The 19,949-nt window shown below is 43.7% G+C and overlaps 1 protein-coding gene across 6 annotated transcripts in view; it reads right to left on the reverse strand.

Moving 5' to 3' along the window:
• Positions 1-313: 313 nt before the first annotated feature.
• The window catches only part of IPO8 (importin 8), a 47,275-nt gene continuing 27,639 nt past the window's right edge, over positions 314-19,949 (reverse strand). For 3 of the 6 annotated variants that reach the window (XM_061638691.1, XM_061638696.1, XM_061638695.1), the window contains 10 exons: positions 19,551-19,676; positions 19,255-19,321; positions 17,825-17,950; positions 16,116-16,213; positions 14,503-14,598; positions 12,789-13,009; positions 6,005-6,210; positions 3,685-3,909; positions 2,339-2,455; positions 314-773 (listed from right to left, as the gene is read on the reverse strand). In XM_061638691.1, the coding sequence (XP_061494675.1) occupies positions 679-773; positions 2,339-2,455; positions 3,685-3,909; positions 6,005-6,210; positions 12,789-13,009; positions 14,503-14,598; positions 16,116-16,213; positions 17,825-17,950; positions 19,255-19,321; positions 19,551-19,676 (1,377 nt within the window). In that variant the 3' untranslated portion in view covers positions 314-678. Of the gene's footprint in view, positions 774-1,252; positions 1,288-2,338; positions 2,456-3,684; positions 3,910-6,004; positions 6,211-12,788; positions 13,010-14,502; positions 14,599-16,115; positions 16,214-17,824; positions 17,951-19,254; positions 19,322-19,550; positions 19,677-19,949 lie in introns of all 6 variants that reach the window. The other 3 variants (XM_061638694.1, XM_061638693.1, XM_061638692.1) reach the window with 3 other exon arrangements.

Below are 19,949 nucleotides of genomic sequence, written 5' to 3' on the forward strand. Positions count from 1 at the left end.
TATGAGTGGGAATTTAAAGAAATCTTTTCCATGGGAAGATCTGCTTTCTGGTAACAGCTGTGAATGTTAGGATATTCTTGATAATTCAAAGAGACACTATTACCCTGAATAAATATACACAAAGGGAGGGAAGCTGAAAGGTCTGCGTAGCCAACAATGTGAAGTTTGTGACTGAGAAAATACAGCCATGAGTTCACTAGAGGAAAGCAGGATTTGAAGTGTGCCTACCAATGTCTTTCCCTTTTTAAAAAACACACAATATGCACTCCAAAATCCTTTTGTTCAGGCAATCCATACACAACAGAAGGCACTATTATCCATAGGACCCCTTCAATTTCACATGGCAAAGACCTGAGAAGTGCAACTCAATCCAGTTTTACACAGCCGCTTCCCCACTTCCTTAGGAGGAAAGGGAACAGAGACTTTCTTCAGTCCAACAACTTATAAAAATACCACAAGGATTTATACATTACAGTAGCTGGTTAGAAAGAGAGTGTCCTAAAAAGAAGGAAGAGGGTCAGCCACTGCCTTTCCCAAAGGAAAATAGTCTTCCAGAGTACTTGATTGCCTTCCCTTGTCTGTTCACAAGTCACAAATATGTGGTGGGTTGTTTTTTTATAATAAAATGCAATAATGAAATATTCTGCAGAGTCCCTTGAGTTTTCACTTTCTTCTTCTTCAGTTGCTCCCTGGAGCATTGCCAAAGTTATATGCAGAGACCAGTCCTTTGTTATCAAATGTGAAGCCCGTTTGCTGTTCTATCCTCTTTGATTCTAGAATTAAAAAGAAATAAAGGTTAAGAGAGAAACGGCACGCAAGCCTTGATATAGTATGTCTTTAATAAATGCTCTGACCGCCTGCAAAAAGCATTAAAAAAAAAGCAAGCTGGAATTTCTGAAGTGCCTCCATATTTGGGGGAAACAACATCTTGCAGATTTGTATACATTTATATCATCCCTCCACCAACTGAAGATGGGTAATATTCTGAAGCAGGGAGGGAGAACTGCTGAGCCTATTAGAATGCAGCCCCCTGCCCCGAATTTCCACATGTCATACTTGCTTGCATGGACAAATAGATAAAATTTAGGTATATCATACAAGTAGAAATAAACTATTAATATGCAATTCATTTCTGTATCATTTCCTATCCTAACAAGGGTGGGTGATGTCCAGGCTCCATTATGGGATGTCTGATGTCCAATATAAACCTGCGTGCACCTATTTATCTGGAGAAATCACTGATTCTACATACCAAGTGCCTTCTGTTCGCCATTTCAATGACAAGGCCTAACAAAGGAACATGGAAAGTTATTTTACACAGAGTTAGACTATTGGTCCACCTCACTTAGTATTGTCTACTCCAGGGATGGGGAACCTTTGGCCCTCCAGATGTTGCAGGACTCCAATTCCCAATAGCCCCAGCCCGCATGGTTAGGATGACAGTTGTGGTACAACAACATCTGGAGGGGCAAAGATTCCACATCCCTGGTCTCCTCTGTCTAGCAGCTCTCCAGAGTGCAAGCAGAGGTTCTTGCTATCACCTGCCACCCATTCCTTTTAACTGGAGATGCCAGGGACAGGGCAGGGGACCTTCTGCAAAAAGCATGTGCTCTGTCACTGAGCTATGGTTCCAAGAAAGGGCTACAATTTGACCTGTGTTGATAGCTTATTTATAGCTACAATATAGAAAAATGACAAATGCTTTTTTTGCAATTTAATCTTGATGATATACAAGAGTAGATCTTTAAAACTTGCTGAGAATCTCCATTTCCCCTTCCGTTACCAAAGTTTCGTTGTCCTTCCCTATTGAAACGGAGAGAGGTGGGAAGGGGGACAAAGGGATAGGACTGCACAGTTTCCTCTGAGTTGGGCTTCTCCATTCCATACATGCTGTTGTTTGTCGTATCCTTACAGACGTACCTGTTGCCCTCAATTTCCTATGTGCCAAACCTTCCCTGGCACATCTTCACCTTCACCTTCCCGCTTTCTCCTTAGGGAAGATGAAAGAGTGGAACGAACCCGGGAGAATTGTCTCTCTTGCTCTGAAGATCACTCTGCCCCTCTTAAAAGTCCTTGTAGACTGGAGATGCCTCCCCTGTTCCAACAAGTATCTAACTTCTTACAGTGGCCAAAAGCAAAGAAAAACTTCACCTACTGAGTCTGTTTCTCACTTTCTGTATTCGGGATAATAATAAAACTTCTCTAGGACTTTGTTTTCATTTTACACTTGGGGCAGCTTGCATTACTTTATATGGCTGCAATTATTAACATTCTTATTTGCACAACGCACAGCTCATGCTTTCCACAAATACCCTTGCAACAGAGAAAACAGACTGACCTGCGGAACTCCTGCGGTGTTCAGCTAATGCACAGATTTCCTGCAATTCCGTCTTCTGATTGTTGCTGAGTGGTGCTGTCAGTGAGTGGTACCAGGCTGCATCTCGGCTCTGTACCACTATCAACACAGAATTAATGGTCCTTCTTTTAAGAGAGTTTCAGAAAGAGAAGGAAGATACATAACCCACCACAACCTCCCTTTATATATCATTAGAACAATCCTTTTTACAAGTAGAAGCCTTGTACCCTTAGGTCACCTCAGGGAGCTGAAATATCTGTTCCTATGAGCACAGCCTGTTCGAACATACTTGGCAAGTTATCTCTGATGACAAATTAGGAACACAAGAAGCTGCCTTATACCAAGTTGAGCCACTGATCCATCTAGCTCAGTTTTGTCTACACTGATTGATGGCAGCTCCCCAGGGTTGCAAGCAGGGATCTTTTCCCAGCCCTACCTGGAGATGCCAGAGGTTGAATCTGGGACCTTCTGCTTGCAAAACATGTACTATACCACTCAGCTAGAGCCCCTCCCCTAAACTGGCTGTTTTAATAGCTCCATCCTAGTAAACATAAATTTACCTATCATCTTTATATCCTGCCCTTTGCTCCAATAACATCAAGGACACCTAAAGAGAGGATATTTCATTTTGCCTTCAAAGCAACCCTGTGAGGTAGGTTAAGCTGAGAGACAGAGAGTCGCCCAAAAGCCAGCCTCTAAACTTCATGGCCATGTAGTATATGAACCAGAGCTTCCTGCTGCCCAAGCCAAAGTTACAAGCTGCACGAATAAAATAGGCTTGTGCGCATCTGCTGGTTGATGATTAGCTGACTGAGTTACTCTGCTTTGGATACAAGGATAGTGACCGTTGGTGCATCTTCTAGCCTAATATAGTTTGCTAAGAGAGCTGCTGTCAGTCAAAGGTCTCAGACGGTGGCTAGAGAGCAAGGACTGAATCTGGGACATGTGGCACGCAAAACATGCATTCTACTACTAGGCTATGATCCTTTTGATGATGGGCGGGGGGGGGAGAGCCTGTACTAATTAAATCAGAGGTTTTTCTTCCCAGAAAAATAGCCTGAGATTGTTTTCTCCTTGCATTTCAGAAAGAGGATAGCAAAAAGATTTCCAGCCTAGCAGGGTTTCGCTATCGTCTGCTCAACCAAAAGTTTCACAGAATCCTTGCAGGACACAGAGTTTTGGACTGAACAGTTGATCAACAAGCTTATTGAATGTTGTGTTCCAAAGATAACAATGAACCCTGCACAGACTGAATAGTCTTGGAGAAGACAGAAGTCACGACATTTGTGGATTTTGCAGTTACTGCTCTAGGTCTTAGATGTGTGTACCTAGCAGGGCCTGTGTAAAGAACTGGTATTCATCTACACCATCATCCAGGTCGATAGGGGTGCTGAAACCTTCTAAAGCGGTTTCTTCCAATGCATCATCATCCCAGTCGTCGTCATCATCGTCTTCTTCATCTCCTGCATCACCATCACCTGTGTGGTTTTCCTGCATCTCCTGGCTTCCATTGGCTTCCTCTTCATCACTTGCAATCTCTTCTGGAAAGTAAGCTTATTTTTAACAAAAGGTGCTTCACAATATATTCAAGATTTAAAAGGATGCATTTTTCCCTTTCCTTCCCCCCAAAATATTCCAGATATCCCAACCAACTAGCTTTTATAGTTTTGCTCCTAAATTAACAGCATCTCCAGTAAGCACTGAAGTTAGGAAGCACCCTTTAAGTTATAACACTGATGAAAACAACCAATGAAAGTAAAGGCATATGAGTTGTCAGTTTGTTGGATGGGAAACGCTTCTGAATCACCATGCCCCTGAAACAAGCACCAGGATGCCCTTTTGAAAACTCATTCATAGAGAAGCCGGTTCCCAACGACCCAAAGCAAGATAATGCAGATGAAGAGGCGGGACTAGGCACATACGAGCAGGCTTAACCCTTAATAGCAGACACCAGTTTAACGTCTGCCCCAGTGGTGGATGCACCCTTTTGCTTTGTCCCATAAAGGAGCGACTGCAATTCACCTATGTGGAAAAAGGGAAGATCTACACTCAGGGTAACTGTTGTAGTGAGGACCATCACTTCTCTTATGTAGCCCAATCCTCAGCGAGGGATATCCTGCAAATGGGAAAGGGTATGTTATGTACCGCTGAGCTTCTTGAAATTTTGGCATGGAAACAGCCTTGGTTGCCCTGTATGATGACCTCTGTCGGGAGAGAGACAGGGGAGTGTGACTCTGTTGATTCTCCTTGATCTCTCAGCGGCTTTCGATACCATTGACCATGGTATCCTTCTGGGAAGACTGGCTGAGTTGGGAGTGGGAGGGACTGCATGGCGGTGGTTCCGCTCCTACTTGGTGGGTTGCGTCCTGAAGGTGGTGCTTGGGGAACACTGCTCGGCACCCTGGATTCTCCAGTATGGGGTTCCACAGGGGTCAGTTCTGTCCCCCATGCTGTTCAACATCTACATGATGCGGTCATCCGGAGTTTTGGAGTGCGTTGCCATCAGTATGCTGATGACACACAGCTCTATTTCTCCTTTTCATCTTCTTCAGGTGAGACTGTCAATGTGCTGAACCGGTGCCTGGCTGCGACAACGGACTGGATGAGGGTAACAAAGTGAGGCTCAATCAGACAAGATTGAGATGCTGCTAGTGGGGGGTTCTTCTGTCCAGATGGTGAATGTCCAACCTATCCTGGATGGAGTTGCACTCCCCCTGAAGGAGCAGGTTCGTAGCTTGGGGGTTCTCCTAGAACCATCTCTGTCACTTGAGGCTCAGGTAGCCTCGGTAGCATGGAGCGCCTTCTACCAACTCCGGTTGGTGGCCCAGCTACGCCCCTATCTGGACAGGGATAACCTGGCTTCAGTTGTCCATGCTCTGGTAACCTCCAAGTTAGATTACCGCAATGCTCTCTACATGGAGCTGCCTTTGAATACAGTTCGGAAACTGCAGCTTGTGCAAAATGCAGTGGCCAGATTAGTAACAGGGACCAGACGGTTCAAACATATAAAACCGATTCTGGCCCGCTTGCATTGGCTGCCTTTATGTTTCCGAGCTCGATTCAAGGTGCTGGTTTTAACCTATAAAGCCTTACACGGCTTAGGACCACAATACCTGATGGAACACCTCTCCCGACACAAACCCACCCGTACACTACGCTCAACATCAAAAGCCCTCCTCTGGGTGCCTACCCCAAGGGAAGCTGGGAGTCTGGCAACAAGGGAGAGGGCCTTCTCAGTGGTGGCCCCCAAATTATGGAATGATCTTTTTGATGAGGTGTGCCTGGCACCAACACTGTTATCTTTTCGGCGCCAGGTCAAGACTTTCCTCTTCTCCCAGGCATTTTAGCATGCGTTTTTAAATGGCTTTTAAAAAACGTGTTTTTTAAAATTTGTATATTTGTTTTTAATGTTTTAATTGTTGTAAACTGCCCAGAGAGCTTCAGCTATGGGGTGGTATATCAATAATAATAATAAATAAATAAATAAATAATAATAATAATAATCTACAGTTCCTTTCCTCTACAAGCAAGCTGAAAGACATTATGGAAAGCAATAGCCAACAAGACAGTATTGCTATATAGCAACCATCTCCCCCCATCCCATCTCTGACTCTATTTCCATTAGCTCGTACACATGATTATTATTACCATTATCTTCTGCATCATTCTTTTCAGCTTTGGCATGCTCTTCATGTTCTGTATGTTGCCGGGTGGCACACACTTGTTTCAGGCCCACGAACAGGAGGAGAACCGACGGAACGATCTGAGCAGCCACTGCGTCTACTGCAGGAGGTCGGTTTGGCAGCCCCATCAAAATGCTCAGTCCTATGATGCACATCTTCCTATCATGCAGGCTAAACACACACAAACACAAACACACACAAATAGTTTGTGAGAACTTTTCTGCCCTATGGGGGCTCCAAGGGAGAATCCCATATTATATTTATTATAGGTTTACTTATCCACACTTCATCATAAGGTCCCAGGGCAGGTCACAAAAATACAGCTATACAATTTAAAAAGCAAGTAAAAGAATTTAAGTACGAAACCACATTAGAAAATAGAGGTAGGTATAAAAACCACATTTCAGCAGTCAAAGGCTGTACTTTAAGATCAGCCTGGGAGGCTCTGCTCTGGGTCCCAGACACTAATATGGGGAGAACTACAGGTCCTCGGGGCAAGGAACTCTCAGAAGGGATAGCCTCTCTTAAAATGGCCCACCAGCTGACCCGGCCTGTCCTGAGGTGTAGATGGAGACAACCCTTACCAGGATACCTCCCTCACACTGGATTGGGAATGAATGAATGAATGAATGAATGAGTATGTATGTACGTATGTATGTGTGTGTGTGTGTGTACGTGTACACACATACACATACATGGCAGCGGCAGACTGTCTTGGACATTTTTTAATGGAAAGGCAGGTTATAACATTTACATTTTTTTTTTTAAGTACACTAGATGCAGAAAGTCCTGAAGCAAAATCAGACAGGACCTGGGGAAGAAGAAAGCCCATCTGGCTACACACAAACATCAGCTAAAAGAGTCTCTAAGTGGGAGCCATGGTAGAACTCATCTTAAGCTTCACATAAGCATCATACATGTCAACTTTCATGCTGGAGTGTGACATGCCAGAGAGAGGTCTAATGGAACCTACATATTGTCTATCACATAAAAATGAGAAAACAGTCAGAAGAGGGCAACAATGGGAGCCATCCAGGGCACAGCCATCGGGGTTGGGAGAACGTAACAGGGTGTAAGGAAAAAGAAGAGTTGTTTGCTTTTTTGACTGTGAGGGAATCTCATGAAATTATTTTAGTAAGTGTGTACTCCGCCTTTGGCCTAAGGTGGTCATGCTATGCAGCTTCCAACGTTGACAAAAGGAACATTTACATTTTGAAATAATACCACTTCCAAAGATCTGAAAAGGTGACGTGTAATTTACTGTACAAAAACTTGATCGCTTTCTTATTAGTAGCAGCAGGTTTAGAGATTGCCAAACATTGGCGCTATAAATCTCCATTTACGAGTCAAAGCTGGGGGGGGGGGGTCAAAGGTATGGAAGCTGGCTCTAGCGGAGAAATTGTCAGACACTAGCAAAGTAGGACATGGAGCAAAATCTAAAGATACATTTGAGAGCACTCTGTATCCTCCTACTATATTTACATTGGAACAAGATGGGTTAGTGAGGCCTCCAGAGGATCACAAGTCTTTCTGGTATGATATGCTTCCAAAAAGAGTGGTTATAGCTAAACTGGTTTTCCACTGTTCTTGGCAAAAGACTCAGAATCTTTTCCTGATCACTTCTCTTTATCTAAGTAAGGACTAGATATGTCTTTTTTGTATTATGATCCAGTTCATATTTTGTCTATTTTAGTGTGTAAAACTTTATAGATTAACTTTTGAAAACCTCAATAAAAAGTTAAATATAAAAAATAAATAAATCTGAAAAGGCCACATATGTGAGGGAGACACAAAATGGAACTAAAAAATGTGGCGCAGATTTTCAAGCTACACAGTCAGTTACGTGCCAAGGCTTTTTTTCCTTTTCTTCAGAGAATAATAATTTGCAAAGAGTCTGCTGCTAAACAAACACATGTGGTTACTAATGAGGTAGATGTCGGGCCCTCTGGAGAATTATAATGATGTGGGACCAGCTATAAACCTGACAGAAAAATTAATCTCAATTGGGTTGAAGAAGAGCACTTTCAGACAGAATGAAAACTGGCAGAAGGACCACAGCAAATTGGAGCAATAAATTGTGAAATATTGATGAGGGAGGGAGAGAGGGCAGGGGAGCAAAGGAGAAATAATTTTTACATCCAAGACTTGGGATGCTCCTTTTATTGAAAAGGGTTATCAGCATTCAAGGCATGTGCCTCCACCTTAAATTAATACCGCAATTGAGCTTAACACTGAGAAATGCTATAAAACTTCCTTTTTTAAAAAAAATGTTCATAAGTTATTTCAAGTAACTCACAAGAGGATTCACTGTGGAAAGGAAAATACATTTTCGAGAATATCAGGAGAACTCAAAATGGGCTTTTAGCAAGAGGGAGATCACAGAATACCGACTGAGAGCGCACGCGAGTTTAAAATGAGCTGGAAGTGAGGGTAAAGCTTGCAAGGTTTAAATGAGTGCAGTCCAGATTAGAGACATCTTCTGTCTCTGGTGAGGATGTTTCTCTAGAGACAGGATGGGGAGCCTGTAGCCCTCCAGGTGTTGGACTAAGAAATCCCTTTTATCGTTCTTATTGATTTAACGTCCGTCCTGCCCTTCCTCCCAAAGGGGCCCAGGGTGGCAAACATCAGGGTGCCAAAACGATACTACTAAAAATAAACTAGGAACATAGGAAGTGGCCTTCTTCTGAATCAGACCATTGGTCAACCTAGCTCAGAACTGCCTACACTGACTGGCAGGGGCTCCCTGGGGTTTCAGGCAGGAAGTCTCTCCCAGCCCTACCTGGAAATGGCGGGATTGAACCTGGGACCCTCTGCATGCAAAGCAGATGTTCTACCACTGAGTTACGGGTGGCCCCTCCTGATAACAGGATAGGAACATAGCAAGCTGCCTTATACAGAGTTAGACCACTGTTCCATCTAGTCCAGTATTGTCTACACTGACTTAAAAATAATTAAAAACACCTAAGCACTCATAACATCTAAAAACAAGTAAACCAGCTCCAGCCACATTGCCATGTGTCAACAATTATGGGAGTTGAGGTTCAACATCTGGCAGGCCAGAGGTTCTCCATCACTGCTCAAGAGCACAATGAGAGATATAAACTGGAGGCAAAAAAGGTGGATGAAAGGAGGAGCCCACTAGCTCTGTAGTTCCCCTTTGAACATTGACAGTGAACAAAGCTCCTGTTCATGCGTGACCCAGGAAGCTGCCTTATACCTCATCAGACTCTTTGCCCATCTAGCCCAGTATTGTCCACTCTGAGGGTGCTGGTGACTGAACTTGGGATCTTTTGCATGTTGGCCCACTGAACTATGGTCACAATTGGTACAAAACCATTAACTCACAGCTGGGTTCTGTGTCTCCAAAAAATATGAGTGGAAGCATTCAGAAAATGCGAGTCTGTGAACAAAGCCATACAACTAAGTCAGGGGTCGACAACCAGTCACATGTGGGCACCATGGTGCCTGCAAAGGCCTCCAGTGGCACCCCAGCATGTAGAGCTTTCATTTAACACAGAAAGTCTCTAGTCCTCCTAGAAAGAAAGTTATGGAGCAAACTGTGCAGGTACTCTTCTAAGCGATTACTGTGAAATGAGCCAGCCTGGCTGCTCCTACCTGTCAGCCTCATTAGCCAATGAGTGAAATCAGAGCTGTGATTGATAAGCAAGTTGTCTGGACACCAGGCAATAGGAACCCCTGGGGTCCTAAGGAGCTAATGTTTTGCCCTTCCTTTTACTGCACTTTTCTGCTTCCTTTTTCCTCGTCTTTGTAATCTCCAAAGTTTGTTCTTATTTTTTCCCTAGCAACCAGGATGTATCTTTCTTGCGCTGAGTTCGCCTCAGGTATCGCCTAGAAATTATTTTCTGCAAATATTACTGCACAGAAAGTGTGGGTGAATGTTAAAGCATACTCCTCCCCTCAAAAGGCAAATGTGAAAACTTTGCAAAGAGGCTTAGGCATGTCTCCTGCTTTGCAGGATCTAAAGACCAGAGACTCATTAAGAATCTACTGTACAGCTCACTTACAGTACAATGGTATGCAAATCGACTCTTTTGTGTTTAATGAGGCTGGCTTCCAGGTGAGTGGGTACAGGATGGCAATGTGGAAAATCAGGGTTCTTGTGCTTTTAACAGCTGTATGGCTGGTGAAAATTCAACAGGTCAAGTCTTTTCTAGTATGGAAATACAATTATGGGAAAAGCTTCGCAATGTATTATTGTATTTTATTGTATTGTGTTCTAATTATTTACATGTACGTCGCCTAGAGTGGCCAATGGCCAGATAGGCGACACATAAATTAAATTTTATTATTATGATGATTATTCCTAATTTTGTGTTATGCTGCGCCTCCATGGCAGCTATTTTGTGACTGGTGCCCCCAACAGAAATGTGTCCTGTAGTCCAAAAATGTTGGCAACACCTGTGCTAAGGTAACATATGAACTGGGCCACAGTTGGTGCCATTTAAGGGATGCAAGTTGCAGTGTGAGCAAAACTGACCCACACTTTAATCTGATACAAAAGAACAAGTGACATTAATGAAGACCAGCCTATCCCGCTATGTCGGCAGAGGTACAGTCCATTCTTCAAGCAATCGCAGTTTAACCAAATGGACAAGCATTCAAAACCAGTGTAGCCAGTGAAACAAGATGATCAGTCTAAGTACGGGGTTGCCGTCATTATTAATGAACACAGGGTGTTAAGATGGCTCACCCTAGAGAAATCTTATATAAGTCATTCTAAAGCCCTTTCCTTGATCAGCAAAAGAAACACAAGGAGGCAGTGGTACGGAATACAGAAGGTGCAAGAAGGTCAGGATTTGCCACTGCCTGCATTTGCTAGCTGAGCCAAGGTTTTCAGCTCACAGGTCAAATGCACCCCTCAGGTTCTCTTACATGCCCAAAAGATATATGTTGAAATTCTGAGAATCCCAGCTTTATTTTTTTTAAAGAATATGGTGACAAAAATTGGGCCCTTAGTGGCAAATAAGTTGTCCACTCTTGCCCTTCATTCTCAGATCAAACCTCAAATAAGGGGGAAAGGCTCAGAAGGAAAGAAACCAGAGCACTTTCCCAAGCATCCTCCATTTTTTAAACTGGCACAACAGGGCAAAAAGCTTTTCATTATAAAATATATACGAAAGACTTACATTCCGCCGCAGATGCACCTTGGGAAGCTGGATAGCTCCCCTAACCACAGAACATAATAAAGCCATTTTATAACACAATCACCAGAGCAGTACATGTCATGTGAAAACTACATTTATGAGACACTGTAGTTCTTTGTAGTTACATAACACCAACTCCAAGACAAGAGAGAATACTACAAGATGTTAAGACAGCCACAGTCAATGGCTTCCGGATTTGTTAAATGCTTCCTCCTAGACAGCAGCCTTGAAGGACTACAGTTTGTTACTGTTTATAGTAATCTTCTAATCTACAGAAAACAACTCTGACACAAGAAAATTCAACAGTGCAACAGATGCAAGTATGATCTGAAAATCCTTATTACACTGTTGAGAAATCTACAGCCCTATTTAAATGCTGCCATGTACAGGTTGTGATCAATTCTTTACTCTCACAGATGCTGCATGCGCACAGCACATTTTAAATCTCCCAATGGCATGTGCAACTACCAGGGCGTACAGCGTCTGACAGTCAAGACAGCACTGGGAGGCAGATGCTACACACACTGGGAGTGGAGGCAAGAGCTTTTTCAAGGCTATGCTTTTAGGGATAGGCCAAAATGTCATTTGCAAAGAGTGAGCTGGAAGCAGCTGTTTCAGTTTTACTACAGGGGTTGAGATTCAACCCCAAAAATGATTTTAGGGGTGAGGGGAGGGGGTTACAATGTGCCACCAACTCATTCACAAGTGGTGAATTGGGGGGGGATTGGGTTTTTTTAGGGGGTGCTATCCAAAATGGTTTCAAGTGTGGGCATAGGGCTACTTATCTCCCCCCTTCTGTTCCTAAAACAACAACAACACCTTTTTAAAGCTATGAGTTGTAAAGATTTCCACTGCAAATGCTCCCTCTGATCTCCCTCCCCCCAAATAATTTTACTGCTCTCATTTGGGGTGTTTGCCTGAAATGCCCCCCTCCCCGGTCACAATTCAGGCAACCTCCTCTGAAGCAAAATGAGCCCAGCCCTATTCATATGCAGCACAACTTGGACAGGCTTGTAAATAGCCACTCACCTATGGCAAGATTTCTCTCTAGCTAACCAGGAAGGAAGGGATTTTGCAACTGAAAAAAATGGATGCTTTTTTCTTCTACAAAGAAACCGATCTAATAAAAATCACAAGGGCTTCTGCACACATACTGAGATATCCTGAACTATAACTGCACCTTAGTATACATTTTAAATGTAAGCTGCTTTGGGAACAAATCTTGGGGTATAAAAAAACCAAGCAAACAAGGCATGGCTAGTAATTCCCCCATTAGTAATTTTTGAGTTCTTTGTGTGGCTGATGTGGATTCTTCTTTAGCCTAACAGAGCTAAAGTTTATAGGAGACAGATATGTACAACAGGACTGAAGTAATTTTGTTTTTGTAAAAAAAAGAAGTCAAAGTATTTTCTTCTTTGTTGTGAAAAAAAAAATCCATGGTGCAATTGGGAGCTGTGTGCTGAATGGAGTTAAGGATCTTCCTCCCTCCACTCTTGATGTTTTCCTTGCAACCTCTCACTGCTGTGCAAACCCACTTTCCAAGGAACCCTTCAGTTTTGAAAAAGAAAAACGCTGGACACCTACCCAAGAAAACAATCTGTATCATTCATCCACTGGTTTATGAACTGTGCCGTGATGGGCTCTGGGTTGTGAGGAAATCGGATGTTCTCTAAAGTGTGCAAAAGCAGCTCAGGGTTGTAATAAAGGGCTGCAATGGCAACCTGGAGACACATGGTGCGGAGCTCGCTGGTTTTAACCCCTCGCGTTAAGCGCTCTAGAACAGCTTCTACAAAGAGTGGAATGCACTGAGGGCAGAAAAACAGGAGACAGGTGGGGAGAGAGAGAGGAAGCAAAGGGAAAGCAGAGAAAAGAAATATGTTCAGAGAACTGTTCAGGCATGAAAAGGCTTTAACCCCCAATTAGAATTATATTTCCTTAGAATAGGGGTAGGGAACCTGTGGCCCACCAGATGATGCTGGACTACAATCTCCGACCACTGGCCATGCTGGCTGGGGGTTGCAGTCCACATGGACGGCCACAGATGCCCCCGCCAACTACCTTAGAGCATACAGCAATACAGCACTCCTTACATGAGCTTGAAGGAGAAATGAAATTATACAGCTACAGAATGCGATGCTGGCTGCAGAATTCTGCTTCTTGAGAATCTCAGCTCTTCCTTTTAAAAAGGTATGTTTCTCAATCTTGCAATTTTGAAGAAACGAGGGGGGGGGCTATGCCCAGTGAAATCCCAGAAGCCAGAGAAGTTGCTGAATAAGATTTCCAGCGTTCATGGAGCACAGCTTCCCTCCCTTCTCTAGCTCTTTGCTCTTCCCTAGGAGTATGCAAACTAAGAAAAGAAAAAGCAACTCTGCTTAATCTGCACACTGGTCACAGAACTCGGCTTTTCTAAGACTGTTTGCAGCCTATCATCTGTGAGTGCCCCCCCCCAACCATTAGTTGTATATCACATCATCAAATATTTGCATAACTTACAAAATGGAAGAGCCAGTCCCAGAATGTTCAAAATCAATTCTGGAAGCAGAAGGCCAGAAAGGAAGAGACAAATGTTTATTGAAATATTTTAAGTAAAGCACCATAAGTGCCATCTGGTGGATGTGTTGTGTAAATTCAATTCTTACTATTAGATTGTAGCCTCCTACAAGGCTACAATCTAGCCTTGTAGATTTGGAGGGGAAACAACTAACCTTCCCCTTTTTTCTCCCCAACTCTTTTCCCTTCTCTGTGCTCCATTCACCCCACTTCCATAGCCCCACTTCACCCTTTCAACTTCCCTGCTCTTCTCCCTCTTGCCCCATTGTGGCCAGCTGCCTGCAGGAAAAAGTGGCAACACACAAGGTTCCTGTCTACCCTCGCTACACACAGTAGTGGGCAGCAAGGAGGAGCCACTTTGATTGAAGGAACAGTTTGGTAAAAGGGCTGGCAGCGACTTTTAAAACCCTTTGTGGCTTGAGATTGGAGTACTGAAATACCACCTTCTCCTGTATGGACCTGCCCGCTTACTGAGGTCTTCTACGGTGGCCCTCTTGCGTTTCCCAGATACGGCACTTGGTTGGGATTCAGGAGGGGGCCTTCTCAGTGGCTGTGTTTAGGCTCTGGGACTCCTTTCCAAGGGAGGCCTGTTTTGCCCAGTCTGTCATGCTGAGCCAAACTGACACTGATCATCCCGATAAATCCCTTAGGCCAAATATGCCATTTCCCCAAGTACAGGCCAGACATATCTCAAGCTAGTCGTATCTTATGATATCTGCAAAGGAAAAAGCTGTATGCAGCATATTACCTGGTCAATGCCCCTCCCTTTGCACTGCAGAATAATGACCTCTAAGAGCTTGGCCGCATGACACTCCGCATCTTCGCCTGCGTCACCAGTTAATACCTAGCAACAAAATCATGAACAAATTAGGACTGGCAGGTTTGTGCACAGTTTTGCTGAGAAGGTGCTTAGAGGAGAGATTTGAAACAGGAGACATCAAACATGCCCCAACAGGACAGGCTTGCTCAGGGTGTAAATGGAAAATGTTCTGCATCATCAACGTATTGCATGACAAGCACATTTTCCAATATTGTGTGACCACTTATATGAATGATCCTGCGAAGCATTCAACATTACTGGATAAAAGAGAAGAGTAGACAAAAAACCCCACAAAAAATGAGGGGTGCTAATTAGATGGGCTTAAACAGAAATGAGGGATATAGAGTAAATTTAAAGAGTGGAGATTTTTAGGTGTTTCCACAATTGCTATCTTAATATTCATACACTACCATTCTTTTCTATGGAGTTGGCACTCACTGATTTTCCCCCCCAAAAAATAAGATCAGATTCTTCCAGATCATGGTCTATCTCCTTATGTAAATCAACCAGAGTTCTCAAAACATTATGTTCAACAAGCTCGGTGAGCAAAAGACAAGTGAACTCATATTTGCCATTCTGTTTTCAGGTCTTGCTGTCAGTTTCATAGAGCCTGGAACAGACTGAATAGTCATTCAGTCCAAAACCTGTATGTGAGGGCAAGGCTTTCAGACCCAGCAGATCTACCTCTGCTGTTCAGACCTTGGTGCACTACCAGTAAAAGCAGATGCTTGGCAGAACAAAAGGCTCCTTCTTGCTCAAGCAGCATGTGACAAAACATGGCCTGCTACAAGAGAAAGAAAATTCTCCCTCTGCCTCTGTGGGGCTTTTCCCAGAGCAAGCTCATTGGGAAGAGTTACCAAAAGTAAAACATTCAAGAAGAGAAGTCATGTTTGTTGTGTTTGCTACTGCAGGCTGGATCTTTAACAGGCAAGCTAATTTATTAGGAAGTAATATAGGAAGCTGCCTGACTCAGACCCTGACTGACAGCAGCTCTACATAGTTTCAAACAGGGTGTCAGGGATTGATCCTGGGACCTTCTGCATGCAAAGCAGATGCTCCAGCTGTGAACTACGCCCTATGTTCTTCTGGGGATCTCCTAGCTGCAAAGTGGGTGCCTTGCATCCTAATATGCAAGGTGCCAAAGCAAAAGAAGCAACAGAGCTGGAAGGGAACCCAGCATATGTGGGCAGGGGGGACCCTGAAGTATGCAGAAAAATCCTGCTTTCCTATTGGTATTTTTTTAAAAGCCCTGCCCCTGCCCCAAACCAGTAGATACAGAAAACAGCCACATGCAGGAGTTTGCTGAAGGGAAGCAAGCAGAGAACGTTGTGCATGTCTTACACACACACACACGCCATAGAGGGTGGAGGAGACTGTCCTGCAAGGTGACATTAAAACCGGAATGGATACATGCTGAAAGTAAGGCTAAACATGACTAGCTGTGGCCTTTATATTTCATTCAGTGACACACTTTTAGTCCACCTTTTTGCACTCATTTTGGATACTCAGCTGGTAAAAGCACAAACAACTATACCACTTACCTTCTTACACATGGTGTAAATTATCTCTAAATTTTTGGGATTTGACAATAAAGTATCGGTATCAACAGTGACATAGTTGTGCAAGAGAGGCATCATATCTAAACAGACAAACAAAAACAGTTAATTTTGAGAGCAAAAGGACATTTAGCATAGTGGAGTTGTTCACTTCTTCTTGCAATGGTGCAGCATTTCTCCTGTAACACAGACCTCTTCAATCCATAGAGGAATTACATAACCTATGTGAATCTGCTGTTAAAAAAATAATAATCACATTTTCCACCAAGTGTTCCTCCAAGCATCTCAAGGCAGTGCACAAGAGGTTATCCCATTTTTCCTTACACCCACCCTGTGAGGTAGGTTAGGCTCAGCCAGGGTAACAATATAGGAGATTCATGTGGAGGGCTCTTCAAATGATCCAGTGCACCAGCCCAACAGATAGGTAGGACAATTTCCCCCATTCCACGTACTATCCTATGCAGACTTTTCAGCAACACCAAAAGCCTGCAGTAGAGGAAAGAAAACTGCCCCCAAAGAGTGGCAAAGATGGTATCTACACCCCACCTTTTTGGGAGAGGACAGAATGTGGTACTGGGCACAGAATTCAACTACAACTTTGGGGGAATCTCAGCTTCCACAAGATACTCCTTCCTTTCCCCATTGGTGCCCTTCATGCTTGGAACTGCCTCCCAGAAAACCCCCTTGAAGCCACCTGTGCCACTTCCTCCACACACATCCCTCATAACTTGCCATTTCTACGCCCTGTAGTCAACATGTGCCAGTACCTTCAGTGGTGTCTGGTGCCCCTTGGGATTTGTAGGGCGGAAGGCAGAGAGGCTAACAATAGGTGGAGCCAGAGCCAATAACAGGCAGAGCCGGCTAATTTAGTTTTGGCCTCTTTGTCCCCCCTACTGAATTCTATAATGGGAACACTGGAGCCAAGGAGTGCCAGTGCCACCCTCTGGCCTAGGTGTAAGAAGGCAGGCAAGTGGAAGCTGGCTGAGGGCAGACCAAGGTTGGTGGGGCAGCACCCCATTCGCCCAGATGGAAGAGCCTCCATTGATATTAAGTACATATACATGAAAGTCATGCACGGCCTTTCTCTGTTTGCCTGTCGGTGCTTCCCTCTCTCTTTCCTCTGTTCTCTCTCCTATGTCAAAGTATTGACTGTAAAGCCCGCTGAGGAAGGGGCCTTTCCTCTTATACTCTGCACGTACATGTGCATAGCATGATAAAAGCATAAATAATTTAAAGACCGGTTTTCTAGCCCTTACGGCTACAAAGGCATTCTGGAAGTGTGTGGGCAATTTCTGAAGTAAGACGGACGGCTGAATAAGATTTCTAGTAGGTAAGGCAAGGCTTCAGTGACCCTACCTGTGACTAGTAAAACCAGAAAGCATTATGCAAAGAGGAATCATGCCAATTTACTCAATATGCAGAGTTTATAAAGGTCTCGGAAATTGGACTGCCTTAGCACAATTTAAGGGCGCGCCGCACTATCCTGTCCACTAACAAAGCACTAACAAAGCAAGCTTGTTTTCACTCAGCTGAGACAAATTGACAGTTGATACACTCCATCATAGCTTCCTGAACTACTGCTAGGCAACATAATTCTTCAGTCGGGTTACTTGCACAGATCTACTGTTCCAGTCTCTCAGGTTATTATAACATCAATCAATCCCCTTTCAGAACACACTACACAGGCTCATTACCTGCAAAGTACTCAAAGCAATCCTGCTGAAACACTTCATATAGGACACCAAGAAGCTGCCACATTTGAGGTGAAATCAGATGACACGTCAAGCTGTATGCTAGAGAGAGGATTTCTTCATAGAACTCTGAAAAGGGAAAAAAAGCAAATTTGATGAGGTGTGGAAAGGAAGGAAAGTTTGCAAACCCCACACAAACTGGAAAGACCCATACCATTCATAATCATTTATACAGCAATTGTAACCTACAAACATGATTTCCAGTCATTTCTTCTTAAGGTATTCTGACAGCAAGCTTGACACTTTACACAGCAAGGCATGGGTGCAGACATGATGGTAAGGCACTTACCAGCATTGCATAAACGTGATTCAGAGCTAAAACAGAATTGGGCATTTGGTAGATGCGCAGCAAAAGAACATTTCTGAAGATTCTGCAAGTGCTCCTAAGTTTCCCCCATTAAGGGCGAATAACTGACACACACCTGGCTTCAGCTTAAACAAGCACCCACAAATTCTGTGCATGCCGACTTGAACCAAACCTCAAGAGTTTGAAAAGTAGGGGAGGAATTATTTAGAAAATAGCTAGGAGACCAGTTGGAGAACACCTGGCTCCCAGACAAGATGCACTGAGAAGGGAATGCCTGGTGGGATGGGAGAAAGGAGACATTACTTCCTGACAAAATCAGTAGGAACTTCTGAAGCTATCGAAATCCTGTCCAGAATCTTTGGGAGGACAAGGTAAGCAGGCTCCCCTAGAAATTGGCCAGGGATGGATGGTGAAATTCCTCCAGCCCCCTGCCTCAAAAAACACTCTCAACAACTTCCTCATGGGTTTCAAGTTTATATATATATTTTTCTTTATAGATGTTAAACCAACGTTGAGAGATAGCAACCTGCCAAAGGCCTAGGACTCAAAAACAATGTGAACCCTTCCAGGCCTTCCAGGTGGAAGGACTACATTCCTCCCCTTTGCCCCACTGTCACTACCGTGTGTACAACCAGAACTGAACTGAACATTGTTCAAACGGTCCTCCAATCTGCACTGCAGTCAACAGAAAGCAATCTATAATTCTAACGTGCAACAAAAGACAAATTAACAAGTGAATTCACACAGGTTATTTATTTAAGCCCAAACTGAAGTGGATTGTAGAGCAAATAAGTAGTTAGGCAGCTTTTGCCAACTTGGTGCCCTGCAGATATTTTGGACTACAAGTTCCATCAGCCCTAGCTAGCACAACTGTGCTGGCTGGGAATGATGGGAGTTGCAGTCCAAAGCATCTGGATGGCACCAGACTGGTGAAGGCTGGAATAAGGAGATGTACTATATTCTAACCTCAGGTTTAAGACTGACTTTTAGTTCTCTGCCATACAAAGAAAGGCAAGCAAACAGTCTGGTAATATTTTCTAGAAGGTCAACTTTTTTTAAAAAATACCTATTACGTGCTTCTGCAAGACAAGGCCAATGATCTGTAAGCAAATGCTCTCCAACTGCTGAGTTATCTAGAACACAAAGAAGAGAAAGGGACTGTTTATAACATTAAAGTGACAACTGGATGATTCTGTTTAAATGAGAAGTTGCCCTAAAGTAAAAAGCTTTCTATGAAGCTCAACTTTAAATATTTTACAATTATTACTAGCTGAAAGCTGCATGCAAATGTTCCATGGGGCAGCAAAGGCCAGAGCACGACCTGTTGACATCCACTGCTCTGAAGCGATAGAGAAGGCTCACCTCCTTGTGGTCCTGCACAACAGTAAGGACTGTGTCAATTGTGTGAAGGATCCCCATAGCCATAACAGTTTTATCCTCCATTTCCTCATATTCTTCACTCTGGAGAACTTTGCCAAATATCTCTGCCTAAAGAAATCAAACACAAAACATTAGAGAAGAAACTTGCTGATTATGTGAGTTGCAAACTCTTTACATAATTTGACATCCTTGGAGCCCATTAATTAATTATTATGTATTGCAGCCATCAATGTACACAGCACCTGGCAGTAAGACCAGCACTAGCAGACAGAGCACCTGGGAGAAGAGGTCTTACCATCACTGCCCTCCACAGCACTTCCCATTTGCTGCTGGTAGCCTCCTCTGATGAGTGAGCCAGCTGTGAACCATTTGGCCACCAAA

Source organism: Rhineura floridana, chromosome 8 (genome assembly GCF_030035675.1).
Source record: "Rhineura floridana isolate rRhiFlo1 chromosome 8, rRhiFlo1.hap2, whole genome shotgun sequence".
Lineage (NCBI taxonomy): Eukaryota > Metazoa > Chordata > Lepidosauria > Squamata > Rhineuridae > Rhineura > Rhineura floridana.